Raw genomic sequence first — 20,896 nt, 5'->3', positions numbered from 1 at the left:
GGGGTGAGGCCATGGAGGGATTTGAAAACAAGGATGAGAATTCTGAAATCGAGTTGCTGCTTAACCGGGAGCCAATGTAGGTCAGCGAGCACAGGGGTGATGGGTGAATGGGACTTGGTGCGAGTTAGGACACGGGCAGCCGAGTTTTGGATCACCTCAAGTTTACGTAGGGTGGAATGTGGGAGGCCGGCCAGGAGTGCGTTGGAATAGTCAAGTCTAGAGGTAACAACGGTATGGATAAGGGTTTCAGCGGCGGATGAGCTGAGGCAGGGGGTGGAGACGGGCGATGTTACGGAGGTGGAAATAGGCGGTCTTTGTTATGCTGCGGATGTGGTCAGAAGCTCATTTCAGGGTCAAATATGACACCAAGGTTGTGAACAGTGTGGTTCAGCCTCAGACAGATGTTAGGGAGAGGGATGGAGTCAATGGCTAGGGAACGGAGTTAATGGTGGGGACTGAAAACAATGGCTTCGGTCTTCGCAATATTTCATTGGAAAAAATTTCTGCTCATCCAGTACTGGATGTCGGACAAGCAGTCTGACAATTTAGAGACCGTGGAGGGGTCGAGAGAAGTGGTGGTGAGGTAGAGCTGGGTGTCGTCAGCGTACATGTGGAAACTGACACTGTGTTTTTGGATGATGTCGCCAAGGGGCAGCATGTAGATGAGAAATAGGAGGGGGCCAAGGATAGATCCTTGGGGGACCCCAGAGTAACAATGCGGAAGCGGGAAGAGAAGCCATTGCAGGTGATTCTCTGGCTACGATTAGATAGATAAGAATGGAACCAGGCGAGTGCAGTCCCACCCAGCTGGACAACGGTGGAAAGGCTTTGGAGAAGGATGGAGTGGTCAACCGTGTCAAAGGCTGCAGGCAAGATACAAAGATGCATAAATCTGCACCCTTAAAGGGGGATGCAGAGGGGAGGGAGACACTGAAGGCAACAGAAGGGTTTAATAAAGGAGCCAATTCATCCAGTTTATAACTGCGTGTAGAATAACAGAATGCTTTAATAGTGCAAACACACTTCTAGTGCCATCCGGTCAGGACTAAAGTGGACAGTGCAATTACCGACCATCGGGATACAATCTTTTTACATAGAAAACCTTCCACAGTGTGAGTGAAATCACAGCTTCCAAGAGTAATGGTGCCACGTACAGACAGAGGGGACTCATCCTGTGCCACAGCCTCTCCAGTAAAACCTCCACTGATTGGTGCATTCCACACTGGAGAGCAGTCAGGTCTACTTCCAATCGCTGTTCACTCTCTCCCCCGCCGGTTTCCAAAAGGGCGACCTTTAACATCCATCCCCCCGGCAGCTAATGAGGGCTGCCTGGAAACGGAGGCCTGTGGAGCCTGTTATGTGAGGGGCCTGCAGTCACTGGGACGAAGCCCAACACAGGAGGCGCTTATGGCTGAAAGCCTCCACCCCCAATAAACCGGTAAGTGGCGGAAGCAAACTGGCATCCACCCTCACGGCCAACGTCAACCACTCGCACCGCAGTTCAAAGGTCAGCCTGCACTGCTCCTAACCCGTCCTACAATGAGAAAGTACAGTCTACCAGGGTTCAGGGGGTCAGTTCAGCAAGTCAGTTAAGTAGGCTGTAAGGGTCACTCATTCTCAATGTAATGGGGGCGGAGACGAGTGAAGGAGTCTGTCAGTTCAGTTTGTTACTTAATGCAGCCTGGGGAAGGGGATGGGGTCCTGAGGAAGACAGATTGATTAAGGATCAGTCATGGGGAGTGCCCAGGATCGAATGCCCGTCCGTCCAGTCAAGACCCCTTGGTTTTGCAGCGCGATGTGACCAAATTCTGGGAGAGTGGCACCTCATCCTCCCCACTGCCATTTCTATATTTTAATCTGCCTTCTGTCTCCCGTAGGCCTGTGGAAGGCTGCTGGGGATACGGAGACTGGCTCCTCAGGACATTCAGGGTAATCGGGCAGAAGGGGGAGGTTATTGTGCCGAGGGCGAGTCACAAGACACGTGAGAAAACGTTTCTGATGGTTGTTGTGGGAGTCAAGGCGCTTATATTGATGAGGGACATCGGCAACCCAAGAGCTGCACATCTGCAGTCAGCAACATTCAGCGAGTGAAAGTAGCTTTACAAATTATATGGTTCAGCCTACCTGGGGGAGGCCTCGAGCCAGCATCCCTCAGTCACTCAGCGTGGCCTAGAGCCAGCATCCCTGAGTCACTGCGGGAGGCCTAGAGACAAAGCCTGTCAGTTCAGGGAGTTACTCAGTGTGGTCTGGGGAAGGCCTAGAGACAAAGCCTGTCAGTTCAGGGAGTTGCTCAGTGTGGTCTGCGGGAGGCCTAGAGACAAAGCGTGTCAGTTCAGGGAATTACTGTGTGGCCTGGTGAGGGGGTGACTTGAGGCAGAGGCCCATCAGTTCTCCCCACTGCCCAGATACCTGCACTGTTGCTGGTACAGAACGAATACCCCATGGCCTGTAGCTCTCCTGATGGTCAGTATCCCAGCACTAACATCTTGGCAGGTGATATTTTCAGTCGGTATCTACCTGCGAAGATTAAATTGGCCGCAGCCTGGGCTGCGAATGAAGCCACTAAAGGCCCCAGCTGAACTGCTCCTGACTCCTCAATGGGTGAAGTTACTGGAAGGGGAACCCAGAATCCTGACTGAGTATTTCCGATCAGTGTTCAGCTCCGATGTCCTGTTCGGTCCCCTAGACAGGAGCTCATTAAATCGCTGTGTCTGTGGTGCAATAGCAGCAATAAAGGTTAAAGTTGCAAATCCCAATAGCCGTGCAGTGGCGCTAACTGAACCGGACCGCAGCAGAAAGTAAATGTGACTTTTCTTCTTCAATCAAGGCAACTGGAAGGTTCGTGGGGAAGGTGTGTGGGGAGGACACTGACGGTGGAGGAGTGGCAATGGCCGCTCACAGCTGCACCTGCAGCAAGTAGCGAAGGCGGGCTTGGCTCTCCTGGTAGATGACGTATTCACTCTGGCAAAAGCTGCTTTCCTTCTGAAGCTTCATCTTCATGGGCTTCCCCTGGGGCACCATCACTTTCTTTCCTTCGATGATTAGCTCCTTGTCCTGAGAACAATCTTCAGAGAACGAGACAGAGAATAACAAATAGCACAGATTTTCCCCTCCTGCCTTTCCATTTCTTGACCAAAGTGATTATTTACAGGAGCATTTGGGTCCTTCCATGCACGCGCTCACGATCCCCTCCCGCGCATGCGCAGTACCCCACAGTTGCGGCTGCAGTGCAGCGCGTTCCTTCAGCTCCGTGAGAGGGCCCGGCACTGGATCAGTGCTGGCCAGGGGGAGAGAGCGAGAGAGAGAGAGAGAGAGAGAGCCCGGCACTGGATCCGTGCTGGCCAGGGAGAGAGACAGGGGGGGCCCGGCACTGGATCCGTGCTGGCCAGGGAGAGAGAGAGAGAGAGAGAGAGAGAGAGAGGGGCCCGGCACTGGATCCGTGCTGGCCAGGCAGAGAGAGGGAGGGTCCGGCACTGGATCCGTGCTGGCCGGAGGGAGAGAGAGAGGGGGGGAGTGAGGGAGGGGAGAGAGGGGGGGGGAGGGAGGGGGGGAGAGAGAGGGGGAGGGAGGGGGTAGGGAGGGGAGAGAGAGAGGGGGAGAGAGGATGGGGGAGGGAGGGGGAGAGAGGATGGGGGAGGGAGGGGGAGAGAGGATGGGGGAGGGAGGGGGAGAGGGGAGGGGATGGGGAGAGGGGGTGGAGGGAGGGGGGAGGGAGGGAGAGAGAGGGGGAGAGAGGAGAGGGGATGGGGAAGAGGGAGGGGTGGGAGGAGGCGAGAGAGAGAATCGAAGGGAGAGGGGGAATCGGAGAGGAAGAGAGTGAATCGGGGGAGGGAGGGGGTGAAGGAATCGGAGGGAGGGGGAGGGGGGGGGAAGAGGGAATCGGAGGGGGGAAGTAGGAATCAGAGGGAGGGAGGGAGGGAATCGGAGGGGGGGGGGAAAGAGGGAATCGGAGGGGGGGGGGAAAGAGGGAATCGGAGGGGGGGGGGAAGAGGGAATGAGAGAGAGAGAGAGACAGACAGACAGACAGCGAATTGGAGGGGGCGAGAGAGGAGGTCAGGAACTTGGGTGGGGAGGGGTGGTAAAGAGTACGGAGAGCACAGTGGGGATCGGGGAAGAACATGATCCAGGTCTAAAGGGGGCGGGGAGTGAGAGCGAGAACATGATCCAGATGGTAAGACGGATCGCGTTCTTCCAACCCCATTATTGGACTGGACGAAATCAAGAAGTCATGACACTGTCAATATTCACTTCATACCCAATAAACCTGTTAACACTCCATGACTCACACACAATGCCCCATCTGTGGGTGGGTGGGTGGGGGAGGAGGAGGAAAGGCCAGGAACCAGAGGGGAGGGGAAGGAACTTGGGCAGGGGGAGAAGGTCAGGAGCATGGGTTGGGGGGGGTGGGAGGAGGTCAGGAACTTGTTTGGGGGGTGGGAGAAGGTCTTAACCCGTGAGGGTGAGCCCTGTCCGTTCCAAGTGAGCTCTGTTCTGTCTGTACTAAGCAGTCAGAATAGCTCGAATTACACTTTGCAAAGTAATTGATTATGTAGGCAGGGAGGATCTAATTACACATTCCAGAGAAACTGCTGGGTGTGTCTTGTCTTCCAAGGGGACCAATCAGCAATCAGGTCTTGTTATCCAAGGGGACCAATCAGAGCTTTTGGTGTTGCGAATAAACACGTCCTTTCTTGACCCCCCCGCCCCCCAATGTCACACACCTTCACCTGCTGAGCTTTTAGGGCCTTTTGTGATGGCCGATGATTGTCCCTCTTTCCCCTCACTGAGAAGAACTGCCTAGCCATTGGCTACCAATACTGCCATGGACAGATGCATCTGCAACAGGTAGATTGGATGCTCAGAGTATATTCAAGACAGAGATCGATAGATCCTTGGGCACTAAGGGAATGATGGGATATGGAAATCGGGCGGGAAAGTGGAGTTGAGGTCGATGATCAGCCATGATCTTACTGAATGGTGGAGCAAGCTCGAGGGGCTGTATGGCCGACTCCTGCTCCTATTTCTTGTGTTCTCGGGCAACTAGGGATGGACAATAAATGCCGGCCTTGCCAGCGATGTCCACATCCTGAGAACGAATTAAACAAAAATGTGACTGAGCGCGTTGGAGAATCAGCACATCAGGAATATCACTGCATACAAACCACAGGAGTGAGTGAGTGAGCGAGAACAGATTACCAAGCTCTAATTTACAAGAGAGACTCGGATAACGGTCCATACAGCTCAGAAAAGACAATGGAGCGGGGGTAAAAATCAGCAGCTGATCCGCTAGCACCCGTTTGCTTCCCGCCGATTAAGAGTTAAAATGACCCCCAATGTGTGTTATTGGGTCAGAATGGCCCAGAAATTCGGGTCGGAGGCTTCCCGCGGGTGCAAGCCTCCGACCTGCACTTACCTAGCGCGCTGGCCGTTGTGCTGTGGACCCGCGTGGTATTCCGATCCTGGGCCTGCTCCAACTGCCAGCGTGCAGTGCTTGCGTATCCCAGGGGCACAGTTAGTTCGATGCGTCCCCTGGGATCATGTGGGCCATGGAGAGCCAGCCAATGGTAGCAGGGAATCTGTATTCATAAATTTGACAGGAAGATCTGTCAAACCTATAAATACTATAATCCGCAAAACATAACTAAAACTTCAAATACATTTTTTAAAAATCACATTTTAAAAATAACTATAAATTACATGAAATAACTATTTTAAACAATAATTTAAAATTAAAAAAAATTAATTACATTTTCTAACGGGGCTAAAAATAAACTTACCCTTCTTTAAAGTATTTATTAAAAATAAACAACCTGTGGAAAAAATGTTTTAGTTTTAATTAATTCACCACTTACCTCGTTAAAAGCAAGCCTTGCGCCTGCTTTTTAAAAGTGTAACTCCTGGAGACTTACCCTCCCGGAAAACCCTGCAAAAAAAACGTAAGTTCGATGTGCACGCGCTGCCTCTCCGGCGCACGTGTTCCACCTGTCAACCCCTTCTTTCAAGGGAACGGAAGTTCTGGTTTGCCGCGCATGCGCAGTGCATGCACGAAACCGGCACTTTCGTTGGGCCTACGTGCGAGTACCCAGCGTGTACTCACCCGTGGGGACCCAAATTTCTGGGCCTATTAATAATCTGCTCTGCCTCGTGGCTCTCTTGGTAAATGCACTGTTGGTTAAATGCAATGTTGAGTTCAGTCGTGGAGATCAGGAAGGTCTCAGGTTTGATCCCTCGCAACAAGGGCTGACCCTTGTTTTAGGGAAGGAGATGGAGGCCAGGACATAAGAATTAGGAGCAGGAGTAGGCCATACGGCCCCTTGAGCCAGCCATTCAGTAAGATCATGGCTGATCTTCGACCTCAACTCCACTTTCCCGCCCAATCCCCATATCCCTCGATTCCCCTAGAGTCCAAAAATCTATCGATCTGAGTCTTGAATATACTCAATGACTCAGCATTCACAGCCCTCTGGGGCAGAGAATTCCAAAGATTCACAACCCTCAGTGTAGAAATTCCTCCTCAGCTCAGTCCTAAATGGCCGACCCCTTACCCTGAGACTATGCCCCCTAGTTCTAGACTTTCCAGCCAGGGGCCCATTCTACTCAATCTCTCCTCATAGGACAGCCCTCTAATCCCAGGGATCAATCTACTGAACCGTCTCCAGTGAACCTTCACCACCTCTAAGGCAAGTATGTCCTTCTTCAGATAAGGAGACCAAAACTGTGCACAGGTAGAAAATTGGGCGTGGAGAGAGTGGGGGGAAAAGGAAAAAAAAAATATTGATCCTGTGTTTTTGAGGGGAAATCATTAGAGGGTGGGGTGTCCATACCTGGCTCAGTCTTGCCACGGGCAACGACACTGTCAAAGCCTTTGGGAGCGGCTTTCAGACAGCAATCATCATCGAAAATCGAATGTTCTTTCCCCAAAGCCACTTCAGTCAGGAACATAACACCGACATTCTTGGATGTAAAACCAACTGCAAAAGAGAACAATACTGTCAGAGTGCAATGTTAATTTACACCAAGCAGCCAATAATCTTTTGCAATTCAGTGGTGTCAGCTCTGACTCGGTGCTAGCTGTTTGCGAGATTAACGATAAATGATCAGATCAGATGACCTGTTTTTAGTGACGTTGGTGGAGGAATAAACAATGGCCAGGAACAGAACTCCCTTGTTCTTCTTCGAATAGTGCCGAGGAATCTTTTACCTCCACGGAGAAGTCAGAGGGGGCCTCGGTTTATCGTCTCATCCGAAAGACGGCACCTCAGATAGTGCAGCACTCCCTCAGTACTTCAATCTCTGGAGTGGGACTTGAACCCACAACCTTCTGACTCAGAGGCAAGACTGCCAGCACCTGAGTCAGAACACATTTCTTGAAGCCATGAGCTAAATAACGGCTATGAAAAAGTCGACTTTCTCCAAATTTCACGTGCTCAGCAAGAATCAAGATCAAATTCAACAGGCGTCTGTCTTTGTTACAGTTCTTCCATGGATTCACCTGAAGAAGAAAGATATCAGCCAGGGTTCGTGCTCCCGATCATTATTGAGGGACCCCTGCTGGAAAGTACATGTGTAGACACTGAATGGGAACAGGATCGAGCTCAACTGTGATGGACCACACAGTCAAATAACCTGCCGACGATCACTGTCCAGGCTCACACACGATGAATGGTCATTGGGCAAGGTAGCAGCACTCTGGGTCCGGAAGAGAGAGTCAAAACCTTCAGGAGAGGAGGGAGTAAATCCAACCGTCCCCCAGGGAGAGTCAGGACCTTCAGGAGAGGAGGGAGTAAATCCAACCGTCCCCCAGGGAGAGTCAGCACCTTCAGGAGAGGAGGGAGTAAATCCAACCGTCCCCCAGGGAGAGTCAGGACCTTCAGGAGAGGAGGGAGTAAATCCAACCGTCCCCCAGGGAGAGTCAGCACCTTCAGGAGAGGAGGGAGTAAATCCAACCGTCCCCCAGGGAGAGTCAGCACCTTCAGGAGAGGAGGGAGTAAATCCAACCGTCCCCCAGGGAGAGTCAGGACCTTCAGGAGAGGAGGGAGTAAATCCAACCGTCCCCCAGGGAGAGTCAGCACCTTCAGGAGAGGAGGGAGTAAATCCAACCGTCCCCCAGGGAGAGCCAGCACCTTCAGGAGAGGAGGGAGTAAATCCAACCGTCCCCCAGGGAGAGTCAGGACCTTCAGGAAAGGGAGGGAGTAAATCCAACCGTCCCCCAGGGAGAGTCAGGACCTTCAGGAGAGGGAGGGAGTAAATCCAACCGTCCCCCAGGGAGAGTCAGGACCTTCAGGAGAGGGAGGGAGTAAATCCAACCGTCCCCCAGGGAGAGTCAGGACCTTCAGGAGAGGAGGGAGTAAATCCAACCGTCCCCCAGGGAGAGTCAGGACCTTCAGGAGAGGAGGGAGTAAATCCAACCGTCCCCCAGGGAGAGTCAGCACCTTCAGGAGAGGAGGGAGTAAATCCAACCGTCCCCCAGGGAGAGTCAGCACCTTCAGGAGAGGAGGGAGTAAATCCAACCGTCCCCCAGGGAGAGTCAGGACCTTCAGGAGAGGAGGGAGTAAATCCAACCGTCCCCCAGGGAGAGTCAACACCTTCAGGAGAGGAGGGAGTAAATCCAACCGTCCCCCAGGGAGAGTCAGCACCTTCAGGAGAGGAGGGAGTAAATCCAACCGTCCCCCAGGGAGAGTCAGGACCTTCAGGAGAGGAGGGAGTAAATCCAACCGTCCCCCAGGGAGAGTCAGCACCTTCAGGAGAGGAGGGAGTAAATCCAACCGTCCCCCAGGGAGAGTCAGCACCTTCAGGAGAGGAGGGAGTAAATCCAACCGTCCCCCAGGGAGAGTCAGGACCTTCAGGAGAGGAGGGAGTAAATCCAACCGTCCCCCAGGGAGAGTCAGGACCTTCAGGAGAGGAGGGAGTAAATCCAACCGTCCCCCAGGGAGAGTCAGGACCTTCAGGAGAGGGAGGGAGTAAATCCAACCGTCCCCCAGGGAGAGTCAGGACCTTCAGGAAAGGGAGGGAGTAAATCCAACCGTCCCCCAGGGAGAGTCAGGACCTTCAGGAGAGGAGGGAGTAAATCCAACCGTCCCCCAGGGAGAGTCAGGACCTTCAGGAGAGGAGGGAGTAAATCCAACCGTCCCCCAGGGAGAGTCAGGACCTTCAGGAGAGGAGGGAGTAAATCCAACTGTCCCCCAGGGAGAGTCAGGACCTTCAGGAGAGGAGGGAGTAAATCCAACTGTCCCCCAGGGAGAGTCAGCACCTTCAGGAGAGGAGGGAGTAAATCCAACTGTCCCCCAGGGAGAGTCAGGACCTTCAGGAGAGGAGGGAGTAAATCCAACCGTCCCCCAGGGAGAGTCAGCACCTTCAGGAGAGGAGGGAGTAAATCCAACTGTCCCCCAGGGAGAGTCAGGACCTTCAGGAGAGGAGGGAGTAAATCCAACTGTCCCCCAGGGAGAGTCAGGACCTTCAGGAGAGGAGGGAGTAAATCCAACCGTCCCCCAGGGAGAGTCAGCACCTTCAGGAGAGGAGGGAGTAAATCCAACCGTCCCCCAGGGAGAGTCAGCACCTTCAGGAGAGTAGGGAGTAAATCCAACCGTTCCCCAGGGAGAGTCAGGACCTTCAGGAGAGGAGGGAGTAAATCCAACCGTCCCCCAGGGAGAGTCAGGACCTTCAGGAGAGGAGGGAGTAAATCCAACCGTCCCCCAGGGAGAGTCAGGACCTTCAGGAGAGGAGGGAGTAAATCCAACCGTTCCCCAGGGAGAGTCAGCACCTTCAGGAGAGGAGGGAGTAAATCCAACCGTCCCCCAGGGAGAGTCAGCACCTTCAGGAGAGGAGGGAGTAAATCCAACCGTCCCCCAGGGAGAGTCAGGACCTTCAGGAGAGGAGGGAGTAAATCCAACTGTCCCCCAGGGAGAGTCAGGACCTTCAGGAGAGGAGGGAGTAAATCCAACCGTCCCCCAGGGAGAGTCAGGACCTTCAGGAGAGGAGGGAGTAAATCCAACCGTCCCCCAGGGAGAGTCAGCACCTTCAGGAGAGGAGGGAGTAAATCCAACCGTCCCCCAGGGAGAGTCAGGACCTTCAGGAGAGGAGGGAGTAAATCCAACCGTCCCCCAGGGAGAGTCAGGACCTTCAGGAGAGGAGGGAGTAAATCCAACCGTCCCCCAGGGAGAGTCAGGACCTTCAGGAGAGGAGGGAGTAAATCCAACCGTCCCCCAGGGAGAGTCAGCACCTTCAGGAGAGGAGGGAGTAAATCCAACCGTCCCCCAGGGAGAGTCAGCACCTTCAGGAAAGGGAGGGAGTAAATCCAACCGTCCCCCAGGGAGAGTCAGCACCTTCAGGAGAGGAGGGAGTAAATCCAACCGTCCCCCAGGGAGAGTCAGGACCTTCAGGAGAGGAGGGAGTAAATCCAACTGTCCCCCAGGGAGAGTCAGGACCTTCAGGAGAGGAGGGAGTAAATCCAACCGTCCCCCAGGGAGAGTCAGGACCTTCAGGAGAGGAGGGAGTAAATCCAACCGTCCCCCAGGGAGAGTCAGGACCTTCAGGAGAGGAGGGAGTAAATCCAACCGTCCCCCAGGGAGAGTCAGGACCTTCAGGAAAGGGAGGGAGTAAATCCAACCGTCCCCCAGGGAGAGTCAGCACCTTCAGGAGAGGAGGGAGTAAATCCAACCGTCCCCCAGGGAGAGTCAGCACCTTCAGGAAAGGGAGGGAGTAAATCCAACCGTCCCCCAGGGAGAGTCAGGACCTTCAGGAAAGGGAGGGAGTAAATCCAACTGTCCCCCAGGGAGAGTCAGGACCTTCAGGAGAGGAGGGAGTAAATCCAACCGTCCCCCAGGGAGAGTCAGGACCTTCAGGAGAGGAGGGAGTAAATCCAACCGTCCCCCAGGGAGAGTCAGCACCTTCAGGAGAGGAGGGAGTAAATCCAACCGTCCCCCAGGGAGAGTCAGGACCTTCAGGAGAGGAGGGAGTAAATCCAACTGTCCCCCAGGGAGAGTCAGGACCTTCAGGAGAGGAGGGAGTAAATCCAACCGTCCCCCAGGGAGAGTCAGGACCTTCAGGAGAGGAGGGAGTAAATCCAACCGTCCCCCAGGGAGAGTCAGGACCTTCAGGAGAGGAGGGAGTAAATCCAACTGTCCCCCAGGGAGAGTCAGGACCTTCAGGAGAGGAGGGAGTAAATCCAACCGTCCCCCAGGGAGAGTCAGGACCTTCAGGAGAGGAGGGAGTAAATCCAACCGTCCCCCAGGGAGAGTCAGCACCTTCAGGAGAGGAGGGAGTAAATCCAACCGTCCCCCAGGGAGAGTCAGGACCTTCAGGAGAGGAGGGAGTAAATCCAACCGTCCCCCAGGGAGAGTCAGGACCTTCAGGAGAGGAGGGAGTAAATCCAACCGTCCCCCAGGGAGAGTCAGGACCTTCAGGAGAGGAGGGAGTAAATCCAACCGTCCCCCAGGGAGAGTCAGGACCTTCAGGAAAGGGAGGGAGTAAATCCAACCGTCCCCCAGGGAGAGTCAGCACCTTCAGGAGAGGAGGGAGTAAATCCAACCGTCCCCCAGGGAGAGTCAGCACCTTCAGGAGAGGAGGGAGTAAATCCAACCGTTCCCCAGGGAGAGTCAGGACCTTCAGGAGAGGAGGGAGTAAATCCAACCGTCCCCCAGGGAGAGTCAGGACCTTCAGGAGAGGAGGGAGTAAATCCAACTGTCCCCCAGGGAGAGTCAGGACCTTCAGGAGAGGAGGGAGTAAATCCAACCGTCCCCCAGGGAGAGTCAGGACCTTCAGGAAAGGGAGGGAGTAAATCCAACCGTCCCCCAGGGAGAGTCAGCACCTTCAGGAGAGGAGGGAGTAAATCCAACCGTCCCCCAGGGAGAGTCAGCACCTTCAGGAGAGGAGGGAGTAAATCCAACCGTTCCCCAGGGAGAGTCAGGACCTTCAGGAGAGGAGGGAGTAAATCCAACCGTCCCCCAGGGAGAGTCAGGACCTTCAGGAGAGGAGGGAGTAAATCCAACCGTCCCCCAGGGAGAGTCAGCACCTTCAGGAGAGGAGGGAGTAAATCCAACCGTCCCCCAGGGAGAGTCAGGACCTTCAGGAGAGGAGGGAGTAAATCCAACCGTCCCCCAGGGAGAGTCAGGACCTTCAGGAGAGGAGGGAGTAAATCCAACCGTCCCCCAGGGAGAGTCAGCACCTTCAGGAGAGGAGGGAGTAAATCCAACCGTCCCCCAGGGAGAGTCAGGACCTTCAGGAGAGGAGGGAGTAAATCCAACCGTCCCCCAGGGAGAGTCAGCACCTTCAGGAGAGGAGGGAGTAAATCCAACCGTCCCCCAGGGAGAGTCAGCACCTTCAGGAGAGGAGGGAGTAAATCCAACCGTCCCCCAGGGAGAGTCAGGACCTTCAGGAGAGGAGGGAGTAAATCCAACCGTCCCCCAGGGAGAGTCAGCACCTTCAGGAGAGGAGGGAGTAAATCCAACCGTCCCCCAGGGAGAGCCAGGACCTTCAGGAGAGGAGGGAGTAAATCCAACCGTCCCCCAGGGAGAGTCAGCACCTTCAGGAGAGGAGGGAGTAAATCCAACCGTCCCCCAGGGAGAGTCAGGACCTTCAGGAGAGGAGGGAGTAAATCCAACCGTCCCCCAGGGAGAGTCAGCACCTTCAGGAAAGGGAGGGAGTAAATCCAACCGTCCCCCAGGGAGAGTCAGGACCTTCAGGAGAGGAGGGAGTAAATCCAACCGTCCCCCAGGGAGAGTCAGGACCTTCAGGAGAGGAGGGAGTAAATCCAACCGTCCCCCAGGGAGAGTCAGCACCTTCAGGAAAGGGAGGGAGTAAATCCAACCGTCCCCCAGGGAGAGTCAGCACCTTCAGGAGAGGAGGGAGTAAATCCAACCGTCCCCCAGGGAGAGTCAGGACCTTCAGGAGAGGAGGGAGTAAATCCAACCGTCCCCCAGGGAGAGTCAGCACCTTCAGGAGAGGAGGGAGTAAATCCAACCGTCCCCCAGGGAGAGTCAGCACCTTCAGGAAAGGGAGGGAGTAAATCCAACCGTCCCCCAGGGAGAGTCAGGACCTTCAGGAGAGGAGGGAGTAAATCCAACCGTCCCCCAGGGAGAGTCAGCACCTTCAGGAGAGGAGGGAGTAAATCCAACCGTCCCCCAGGGAGAGTCAGGACCTTCAGGAGAGGAGGGAGTAAATCCAACCGTCCCCCAGGGAGAGTCAGGACCTTCAGGAGAGGAGGGAGTAAATCCAACCGTCCCCCAGGGAGAGTCAGCACCTTCAGGAGAGGAGGGAGTAAATCCAACCGTCCCCCAGGGAGAGTCAGGACCTTCAGGAAAGGGAGGGAGTAAATCCAACCGTCCCCCAGGGAGAGTCAGCACCTTCAGGAGAGGAGGGAGTAAATCCAACTGTCCCCCAGGGAGAGTCAGCACCTTCAGGAGAGGAGGGAGTAAATCCAACTGTCCCCCAGGGAGAGTCAGCACCTTCAGGAGAGGAGGGAGTAAATCCAACCGTCCCCCAGGGAGAGTCAGGACCTTCAGGAGAGGAGGGAGTAAATCCAACCGTCCCCCAGGGAGAGTCAGCACCTTCAGGAGAGGAGGGAGTAAATCCAACCATCCCCCAGGGAGAGTCAGGACCTTCAGGAGAGGAGGGAGTAAATCCAACCGTCCCCCAGGGAGAGTCAGCACCTTCAGGAGAGGAGGGAGTAAATCCAACCATCCCCCAGGGAGAGTCAGGACCTTCAGGAGAGGAGGGAGTAAATCCAACCGTCCCCCAGGGAGAGTCAGCACCTTCAGGAGAGGAGGGAGTAAATCCAACCGTCCCCCAGGGAGAGTCAGCACCTTCAGGAGAGGAGGGAGTAAATCCAACCATCCCCCAGGGAGAGTCAGGACCTTCAGGAGAGGAGGGAGTAAATCCAACCGTCCCCCAGGGAGAGTCAGCACCTTCAGGAGAGGAGGGAGTAAATCCAACCGTCCCCCAGGGAGAGTCAGGACCTTCAGGAGAGGAGGGAGTAAATCCAACCGTCCCCCAGGGAGAGTCAGGACCTTCAGGAGAGGAGGGAGTAAATCCAACCGTCCCCCAGGGAGAGTCAGGACCTTCAGGAGAGGAGGGAGTAAATCCAACCGTCCCCCAGGGAGAGTCAGGACCTTCAGGAGAGGAGGGAGTAAATCCAACCGTCCCCCAGGGAGAGTCAGCACCTTCAGGAGAGGAGGGAGTAAATCCAACCGTCCCCCAGGGAGAGTCAGCACCTTCAGGAGAGGAGGGAGTAAATCCAACCGTCCCCCAGGGAGAGTCAGGACCTTCAGGAGAGGAGGGAGTAAATCCAACTGTCCCCCAGGGAGAGTCAGGACCTTCAGGAGAGGAGGGAGTAAATCCAACCGTCCCCCAGGGAGAGTCAGGACCTTCAGGAGAGGAGGGAGTAAATCCAACTGTCCCCCAGGGAGAGTCAGCACCTTCAGGAGAGGAGGGAGTAAATCCAACCGTCCCCCAGGGAGAGTCAGGACCTTCAGGAGAGGAGGGAGTAAATCCAACCGTCCCCCAGGGAGAGTCAGCACCTTCAGGAGAGGAGGGAGTAAATCCAACCGTCCCCCAGGGAGAGTCAGGACCTTCAGGAGAGGAGGGAGTAAATCCAACTGTCCCCCAGGGAGAGTCAACACCTTCAGGAGAGGAGGGAGTAAATCCAACCGTCCCCCAGGGAGAGTCAGCACCTTCAGGAGAGGAGGGAGTAAATCCAACCGTCCCCCAGGGAGAGTCAGGACCTTCAGGAAAGGGAGGGAGTAAATCCAACCGTCCCCCAGGGAGAGTCAGCACCTTCAGGAGAGGAGGGAGTAAATCCAACCGTCCCCCAGGGAGAGTCAACACCTTCAGGAGAGGAGGGAGTAAATCCAACTGTCCCCCAGGGAGAGTCAACACCTTCAGGAGAGGAGGGAGTAAATCCAACTGTCCCCCAGGGAGAGTCAGCACCTTCAGGAGAGGAGGGAGTAAATCCAACCGTCCCCCAGGGAGAGTCAGGACCTTCAGGAAAGGGAGGGAGTAAATCCAACCGTCCCCCAGGGAGAGTCAGCACCTTCAGGAGAGGAGGGAGTAAATCCAACCGTCCCCCAGGGAGAGTCAGGACCTTCAGGAGAGGAGGGAGTAAATCCAACCGTCCCCCAGGGAGAGTCAGGACCTTCAGGAGAGGAGGGAGTAAATCCAACCGTCCCCCAGGGAGAGTCAGGACCTTCAGGAGAGGAGGGAGTAAATCCAACCGTCCCCCAGGGAGAGTCAGGACCTTCAGGAGAGGAGGGAGTAAATCCAACCGTCCCCCAGGGAGAGTCAGGACCTTCAGGAGAGGAGGGAGTAAATCCAACCGTCCCCCAGGGAGAGTCAGCACCTTCAGGAGAGGAGGGAGTAAATCCAACCGTCCCCCAGGGAGAGTCAGGACCTTCAGGAGAGGAGGGAGTAAATCCAAACCGTCCCCCAGGGAGAGTCAGGACCTTCAGGAGAGGAGGGAGTAAATCCAACTGTCCCCCAGGGAGAGTCAGGACCTTCAGGAGAGGAGGGAGTAAATCCAACCGTCCCCCAGGGAGAGTCAGCACCTTCAGGAGAGGAGGGAGTAAATCCAACTGTCCCCCAGGGAGAGTCAGGACCTTCAGGAAAGGGAGGGAGTAAATCCAACCGTCCCCCAGGGAGAGTCAGGACCTTCAGGAGAGGAGGGAGTAAATCCAACCGTCCCCCAGGGAGAGTCAGGACCTTCAGGAAAGGGAGGGAGTAAATCCAACCGTCCCCCAGGGAGAGTCAGGACCTTCAGGAGAGGAGGGAGTAAATCCAACTGTCCCCCAGGGAGAGTCAGGACCTTCAGGAGAGGAGGGAGTAAATCCAACCGTCCCCCCAGGGAGAGTCAGGACCTTCAGGAGAGGAGGGAGTAAATCCAACCGTCCCCCAGGGAGAGTCAGGACCTTCAGGAGAGGAGGGAGTAAATCCAACCGTCCCCCAGGGAGAGTCAGCACCTTCAGGAGAGGAGGGAGTAAATCCAACCGTCCCCCAGGGAGAGTCAGGACCTTCAGGAGAGGAGGGAGTAAATCCAACCGTCCCCCAGGGAGAGTCAGGACCTTCAGGAGAGGAGGGAGTAAATCCAACTGTCCCCCAGGGAGAGTCAGGACCTTCAGGAGAGGAGGGAGTAAATCCAACCGTCCCCCAGGGAGAGTCAGCACCTTCAGGAGAGGAGGGAGTAAATCCAACTGTCCCCCAGGGAGAGTCAGGACCTTCAGGAAAGGGAGGGAGTAAATCCAACCGTCCCCCAGGGAGAGTCAGGACCTTCAGGAGAGGAGGGAGTAAATCCAACCGTCCCCCAGGGAGAGTCAGGACCTTCAGGAAAGGGAGGGAGTAAATCCAACCGTCCCCCCAGGGAGAGTCAGGACCTTCAGGAGAGGAGGGAGTAAATCCAACCGTCCCCCAGGGAGAGTCAGGACCTTCAGGAGAGGGAGGGAGTAAAATCCAACCGTCCCCCAGGGAGAGTCAGGACCTTCAGGAGAGGAGGGAGTAAATCCAACCGTCCCCCAGGGAGAGTCAGGACCTTCAGGAAGGGAGGGAGTAAATCCAACCGTCCCCCAGGGAGAGTCAGGACCTTCAGGAGAGGAGGGAGTAAATCCAACCGTCCCCCAGGGAGAGTCCAGCACCTTCAGGAGAGGAGGGAGTAAATCCAACTGTCCCCCAGGGAGAGTCAGGACCTTCAGGAGAGGAGGGAGTAAATCCAACCGTCCCCCAGGGAGAGTCAGCACCTTCAGGAGAGGAGGGAGTAAATCCAACCGTCCCCCAGGGAGAGTCAGCACCTTCAGGAGAGGAGGGAGTAAATCCAACCGTCCCCCAGGGAGAGTCAGGACCTTCAGGAGAGGAGGGAGTAAATCCAACCGTCCCCCAGGGAGAGTCAGGACCTTCAGGAGAGGAGGGAGTAAATCCAACCGTCCCCCAGGGAGAGTCAGGACCTTCAGGAGAGGAGGGAGTAAATCCAACCGTCCCCCAGGGAGAGTCAGGACCTTCAGGAAGAGGAGGGAGTAATCCAACCGTCCCCCAGGGAGAGTCAGCACCTTCAGGAGAGGAGGGAGTAAATCCAACCGTCCCCCAGGGAGAGTCAGGACCTTCAGGAGAGGAGGGAGTAAATCCAACTGTCCCCCAGGGAGAGTCAGACACCTTCAGAGAGGAGGGAGTAAATCCAACTGTCCCCCAGGGAGAGTCAGCACCTTCAGGAGAGGAGGGAGTAAATCCAACCGTCCCCCAGGGAGAGTCAGGACCTTCAGGAGAGGAGGGAGTAAATCCAACCGTCCCCCAGGGAGAGTCAGGACCTTCAGGAGAGGAGGGAGTAAATCCAACCGTCCCCCAGGGAGAGTCAGACCTTCAGGAGAGGAGGGAGTAAATCCAACCGTCCCCCAGGGAGAGTCAGGACCTTCAGGAGAGGAGGGAGTAAATCCAACCGTCCCCCAGGGAGAGTCAGGACCTTCAGGAAGAGGAGGGAGTAAATCCAACCGTCCCCCAGGGAGAGTCAGGACCTTCAGGAGAGGAGGGAGTAAATCCAACCGTCCCCCAGGGAGAGTCAGGACCTTCAGGAGAGGAGGGAGTAAATCCAACCGTCCCCCAGGGAGAGTCAGGACCTTCAGGAGAGGAGGGAGTAAATCCAACCGTCCCCCAGGGAGAGTCAGGACCTTCAGGAGAGGAGGGAGTAAATCCAACCGTCCCCCAGGGAGAGTCAGGACCTTCAGGAGAGGAGGGAGTAAATCCAACCGTCCCCCAGGGAGAGTCAGGACCTTCAGGAGAGGAGGGAGTAAATCCAACCGCCCCCAGGGAGAGTCAGGACCTTCAGGAGAGGAGGAGTAAATCCAACCGTCCCCCAGGGAGAGTCAGGACCTTCAGGAGAGGAGGGAGTAAATCCAACCGTCCCCCAGGGAGAGTCAGGACCTTCAGGAGAGGAGGGAGTAAATCCAACCGTCCCCCAGGGAGAGTCAGGCACCTTCAGGAGAGGAGGGGAGTAAATCCAACCGTCCCCCAGGGAGAGTCAGGACCTTCAGGAGAGGAGGGAGTAAATCCAACCGTCCCCCAGGGAGAGTCAGGACCTTCAGGAGAGGAGGGAGTAAATCCAACCGTCCCCCAGGGAGAGTCAGGACCTTCAGGAGAGGAGGGAGTAAATCCAACCGTCCCCCAGGGAGAGTCAGCACCTTCAGGAGAGGAGGGAGTAAATCCAACCTGTCCCCCAGGGAGAGTCAGGACCTTCAGGAGAGGAGGGAGTAAATCCAACCGTCCCCAGGGAGAGTCAGGACCTTCAGGAGAGGAGGGAGTAAATCCAACCGTCCCCCAGGGAGAGTCAGGACACCTTCAGGAGAGGAGGGAGTAAATCCAACCGTCCCCCAGGGAGAGTCAGGACCTTCAGGAGAGGAGGGAGTAAATCCAACCATCCCCCAGGGAGAGTCAGGACCTTCAGGAGAGGAGGGAGTAAATCCAACCGTTCCCCAGGGAGAGTCAGGACCTTCAGGAGAGGAGGGAGTAAATCCAACCGTCCCCCAGGGAGAGTCAGCACCTTCAGGAGAGGAGGGAGTAAATCCAACCGTCCCCAGGGAGAGTCAGCACCTTCAGGAGAGGAGGGAGTAAATCCAACCGTCCCCCAGGGAGAGTCAGGACCTTCAGGAGAGGAGGGAGTAAATCCAACCGTCCCCCAGGGAGAGTCAGGACCTTCAGGAGAGGAGGGAGTAAATCCAACCGTCCCCCAGGGAGAGTCAGGACCTTCAGGAGAGGAGGGAGTAAATCCAACCGTCCCCCAGGGAGAGTCAGGACCTTCAGGAGAGGAGGGAGTAAATCCAACCGTCCCCCAGGGAGAGTCAGGACCTTCAGGAGAGGAGGGAGTAAATCCAACCGTCCCCCAGGGAGAGTCAGGACCTTCAGGAGAGGAGGGAGTAAATCCAACCGTCCCCCAGGGAGAGTCAGGACCTTCAGGAGAGGAGGGAGTAAATCCAACCGTCCCCCAGGGAGAGTCAGGACCTTCAGGAGAGGAGGGAGTAAATCCAACCGTCCCCCAGGGAGAGTCAGGACCTTCAGGAGAGGAGGGAGTAAATCCAACCGTCCCCCAGGGAGAGTCAGGACCTTCAGGAGAGGAGGGAGTAAATCCAACCGTCCCCCAGGGAGAGTCAGGACCTTCAGGAGAGGAGGGAGTAAATCCAACCGTCCCCCAGGGAGAGTCAGGACCTTCAGGAGAGGAGGGAGTAAATCCAACCGTCCCCCAGGGAGAGTCAGGACCTTCAGGAGAGGAGGGAGTAAATCCAACCGTCCCCCAGGGAGAGTCAGGCACCTTCAGGAGAGGAGGGAGTAAATCCAACCGTCCCCCAAGGGAGAGTCAGGACCTTCAGGAGAGGAGGGAGTAAATCCAACCGTCCCCCAGGGAGAGTCAGCACCTTCAGGAGAGGAGGGAGTAAATCCAACCGTCCCCCAGGGAGAGTCAGGACCTTCAGGAGAGGAGGGAGTAAATCCAACCGTCCCCCAGGGAGAGTCAGCACCTTCAGGAGAGGAGGGAGTAAATCCAACCGTCCCCCAGGGAGAGTCAGCACCTTCAGGAGAGGAGGGAGTAAATCCAACCGTCCCCCAGGGAGAGTCAGCACCTTCAGGAGAGGAGGGAGTAAATCCAACCGTCCCCCAGGGAGAGTCAGCACCTTCAGGAGAGGAGGGAGTAAATCCAACCGTCCCCCAGGGAGAGTCAGGACCTTCAGGAGAGGAGGGAGTAAATCCAACCGTCCCCCAGGGAGAGTCAGCACCTTCAGGAGAGGAGGGAGTAAATCCAACCCGTCCCCCAGGGAGAGTCAGCACCTTCAGGAGAGGAGGGAGTAAATCCAACCGTCCCCCCAGGGAGAGTCAGCACCTTCAGGAGAGGAGGGAGTAAATCCAACCGTCCCCCAGGGAGAGTCAGGACCTTCAGGAGAGGAGGGAGTAAATCCAACCGTCCCCCAGGGAGAGTCAGGACCTTCAGGAGAGGAGGGAGTAAATCCAACCGTCCCCCAGGGAGAGTCAGCACCTTCAGGAGAGGAGGGAGTAAATCCAACCGTCCCCCAGGGAGAGTCAGGACCTTCAGGAGAGGAGGGAGTAAATCCAACCGTCCCCCAGGGAGAGTCAGCACCTTCAGGAGAGGAGGGAGTAAATCCAACCGTCCCCCAGGGAGAGTCAGGACCTTCCAGGAGAGGAGGGAGTAAATCCAACCGTCCCCCAGGGAGAGTCAGCACCTTCAGGAGAGGAGGGAGTAAATCCAACCGTCCCCCAGGGAGAGTCAGGACCTTCAGGAGAGGAGGGAGTAAATCCAACCGTCCCCCAGGGAGAGTCAGGACCTTCAGGAGAGGAGGGAGTAAATCCAACCGTCCCCCAGGGAGAGTCAGGACCTTCAGGAAAGGGAGGGAGTAAATCCAACCGTCCCCCAGGGAGAGTCAGCACCTTCAGGAGAGGGAGGGAGTAAATCCAACCGTCCCCCAGGGAGAGTCAGGACCTTCAGGAGAGGAGGGAGTAAATCCAACCGTCCCCCAGGGAGAGTCAGGACCTTCAGGAGAGGAGGGAGTAAATCCAACCGTCCCCCAGGGAGAGTCAGGACCTTCAGGAGAGGAGGGAGTAAATCCAACCGTCCCCCAGGGAGAGTCAGCACCTTCAGGAGGGAGGGAGTAAATCCAACCGTCCCCCCAGGGAGAGTCAGGACCTTCAGGAGAGGAGGGAGTAAATCCAAACCGTCCCCCCAGGGAGAGTCAGGACCTTCAGGAAAGGAGGGAGTAAATCCAACCGTTCCCCCAGGGAGAGTCAGGCACCTTCAGGAAAGGGAGGGAGTAAATCCAACCGTCCCCCAGGGAGAAGAGTCAGGACCTTCAGGAGAGGAGGGAGTAAATCCAACCGTCCCCCAGGGAGAGTCAGGACCTTCAGGAGAGGAGGGAGTAAATCCAACTGT

General features: G+C 56.0%; 1 protein-coding gene across 5 annotated transcripts in view; it reads right to left on the bottom strand.

Moving 5' to 3' along the window:
• Positions 1-988: 988 nt before the first annotated feature.
• parp3 (poly (ADP-ribose) polymerase family, member 3) overlaps positions 989-20,896 on the bottom strand; it is a 79,180-nt gene continuing 59,272 nt past the window's right edge. For all 5 annotated transcript variants that reach the window (XM_086001252.1, XM_086001253.1, XM_086001249.1 and 2 more), the window contains 2 exons: positions 6,825-6,971; positions 989-3,065 (listed from right to left, as the gene is read on the bottom strand). In XM_086001252.1, coding sequence (XP_085857378.1) covers positions 2,896-3,065; positions 6,825-6,971 — 317 coding nt within the window. In that variant the 3' untranslated portion in view covers positions 989-2,895. The remainder of the gene's footprint in view (positions 3,066-6,824; positions 6,972-20,896) is intronic.

This window comes from Somniosus microcephalus, chromosome 11 (genome assembly GCF_052327205.1).
Source record: "Somniosus microcephalus isolate GS21.2 chromosome 11, FLI_Smic_1.0, whole genome shotgun sequence".
Taxonomy (NCBI): domain Eukaryota; kingdom Metazoa; phylum Chordata; class Chondrichthyes; order Squaliformes; family Somniosidae; genus Somniosus; species Somniosus microcephalus.
Note: the sequence above shows the minus strand (reverse complement) of the source record. Positions and strands in the feature narration are given on the sequence as shown.